Below are 2,610 nucleotides of genomic sequence, written 5' to 3'. Positions count from 1 at the left end.
GTGGGGGCTTTATGCCCCTGATGTTCCTGGCTCCTCCTCCTCCCTCGCGCCGCCGCCGCCGCAAAAACGCCGCCGCCGCCCGGCAATTCCCAGTTTTCTGGGCTTGCTGCTTCCTCCTCTGCCAGGTAGGTGTGGCCAGGGCCTTCCCTCACTCCTCTGCTGCTTCTGGCTTCTGCTCCAATTTAATTTAGTTTTTTATGTTTTTAACTGTACTGTTTTTAAAGCTGTGAAGCCTCTCAGAGTCCCAGTCCTAGGAAAAGAGTGGGATACAAATAAATATAATAAATAAATAATAGCTTTAATTCATTTTCTATCAAGAAAAAGATAATCAGATTTGGCCAACATTTCAGAATAAATACATACTTGTATCAGAATTACTTAATATAAGTTTCAATCTGTGAAACGTCTAAAATTCCAGAACATTCCATTTCCATTCATTTTTCATCCATCCTCTATGTTCCTTCTATCTGTTCTTTTATTTATCATTTTAAAAGAGTAGTGCAACAGTATGTTCTTTTTCTCTTCTCACTAATATGCCCCACAACTGTCTGCCCTGGAGTATCCTTGAAATCACCTCCCAGCAGATTTTAAGGAGAAATGGCTTCAGGGAAGAAAAGGAAATCAACTCTCTTCCAGTTCCACTGCTGAAAGCATTTCCATCACTAGCAAAAGCCACTGATGTTACCCATATCTATTTAATGATGTTATCAGTAAATGGAAATGGGCAAAATACCGAAAATCAGTGTGCATATACATTCCAATTTGCATGGAATGAGTTACAATAAAAGTCTTTGTAGCAATGTTTTCAGTATATGATAACCTGTTATTTTTTTGTAACAATAAAATAACTAGTTTCTCCTCTTCTATGGATAATTCAGGAGTGTTCACACTTCTGAGAGTGCATCAAGGCTTATCTAAAAATAGGCATTTGTGCCTAGCTTCTTTACTTATCAATTTAGCTAAATTATGATATACCCTAGAGATTCGAATACTTTGATTTCCCCTGACATGATTCCAGCTTAAAGCACCTGGACTATTTTGATGTTTTCAACAACAAAGGCACAATTACTTTTAAAAATATTTTAAACTAAGGTTTTGGGGAACTTTGGGAAAAGGAAACCAGGATAATGTCCCAACCACTGCCCAAACAGTACTAAACAGATCCTGTTCAAGGCAGAGCTTGCCATAAAACCCACAGAAATAGATCCAGTGAAGCTGGATGCTAGAGGAATAAATTTGGTACCCATTTATAAACAATTGACATTTTTGCATAGAATAAATAATCATATTTCCCCCCAAAAAACCCAATAACACCCAACCTTGTTTGGATCTAGGAATGTCTGTCCATTCTTGCAATGTGTCTTTTGCTCATAGAAAGCTATCTTATGTGAATGAAAGAGTTCCTTTGAATTTGGGTCTATGTACACTACTATTTTCAACACAAGGGTTACTTCTTAAAAAGTCCATGCTCAAGTTTTGTGAGAGTTCATTTCATATCATTTTTCATTTCTTTGACTGTAGGTCGTTGGGTTTGATGCATCTACCACAGTGGAAGAATTTCTGAACACACTTAATCAGGATACAGGAATGAGGAAACCAACAGAATCAGGTTTTGCTTTATTTACAGATGATCCCTCAGGCAGAGATGTAGAACACTGTCTTCAAGGAAATATCAAGGTAACCAGGCCCTTTAATGAGCTGTCAAAAACTATCTTGTTTTATTTCTACAGGTGTATATTCCAGAATAACATTTTTTTTTCTTTATTTAAATGCTTTCTTTGTTGCAAGGAGAGGCTGGGGCAGGTAAGACAGTTTAAAGGTCACTAAAGATAAAGTTTGAAATAGATGTATGTGAAGGTTTTCAGTGACTAGTGTAATATTTTTGGCAGAATTTGGATAAAGCTGTGATCAGTTACTTTGAAAAAAATAACTACAGTTTCTTGGTTTTTGCTGTCTTTGTGGCACTTGATGGCAATAATATGACAGTTTCTCATGATTCCAAACTTTATTGCTAAATGGAAGTGGGAAAGTTCCACCCCAGCGACCCTTCCTCATAGAAAGACACAGTAGCAATATCCACATTTTCTGTGTGACAACACAAATTCACAAGGCTTGGCCTTCCATTACATAGGCTACAATAATCTTTCATGCAGAATATTTATATTTACTGTATTTTCCGGCCTATAAGACGACTTTTTAGCCCAGAAAAATGTTCCCCAAAGTCGGGGGTAGTCTTGTACTCCGGAAAGCCCCTGGGTCCTAAAGAGAGCCCTCGGCAGGGAAGGCTTCTCTCAAAGGCAAAGGAGCATCCTCCTCCGTTCCTTCCCTCCTTTGCCTTCCCTCCCTCCCTTTCTTTTCCCCTCTTTCCTTCCCTCCCTCCCTTCCTCCTTCCTTCCTTCCCTTTTCCTTCCTTTTCTTCTCTGCCTTCCTTCCTTGCTCCCTCCTTTCCCTTCCTGTCCTCGGAAGGCAGAAGGTCTGTCTCTACCTTCCCTCCAGCCTGAGAGCCAGGCTGGCTACAGAGCAACCAATCCTTTGGAGTCACACACTCACAGTTTTCAGCCAATCAGAGAGAGGGCTGGAGAGTGGTCGCCCCCCCACCCTCAGAAAAGG

General features: G+C 40.1%; 1 protein-coding gene across 1 annotated transcript in view; it reads left to right on the top strand.

Annotated features, from left to right (window-relative positions):
• The window catches only part of PLEKHH2 (pleckstrin homology, MyTH4 and FERM domain containing H2), a 133,315-nt gene that overhangs the window by 118,033 nt on the left and 12,672 nt on the right, over positions 1-2,610 (top strand). Inside the window, exon 24 of the mRNA XM_042468290.1 lies at positions 1,522-1,677. Coding sequence (XP_042324224.1) covers positions 1,522-1,677 — 156 coding nt within the window. The remainder of the gene's footprint in view (positions 1-1,521; positions 1,678-2,610) is intronic.

This window comes from Sceloporus undulatus, chromosome 1 (genome assembly GCF_019175285.1).
Source record: "Sceloporus undulatus isolate JIND9_A2432 ecotype Alabama chromosome 1, SceUnd_v1.1, whole genome shotgun sequence".
NCBI classification, from domain to species: domain Eukaryota; kingdom Metazoa; phylum Chordata; class Lepidosauria; order Squamata; family Phrynosomatidae; genus Sceloporus; species Sceloporus undulatus.
Note: the sequence above shows the minus strand (reverse complement) of the source record. Positions and strands in the feature narration are given on the sequence as shown.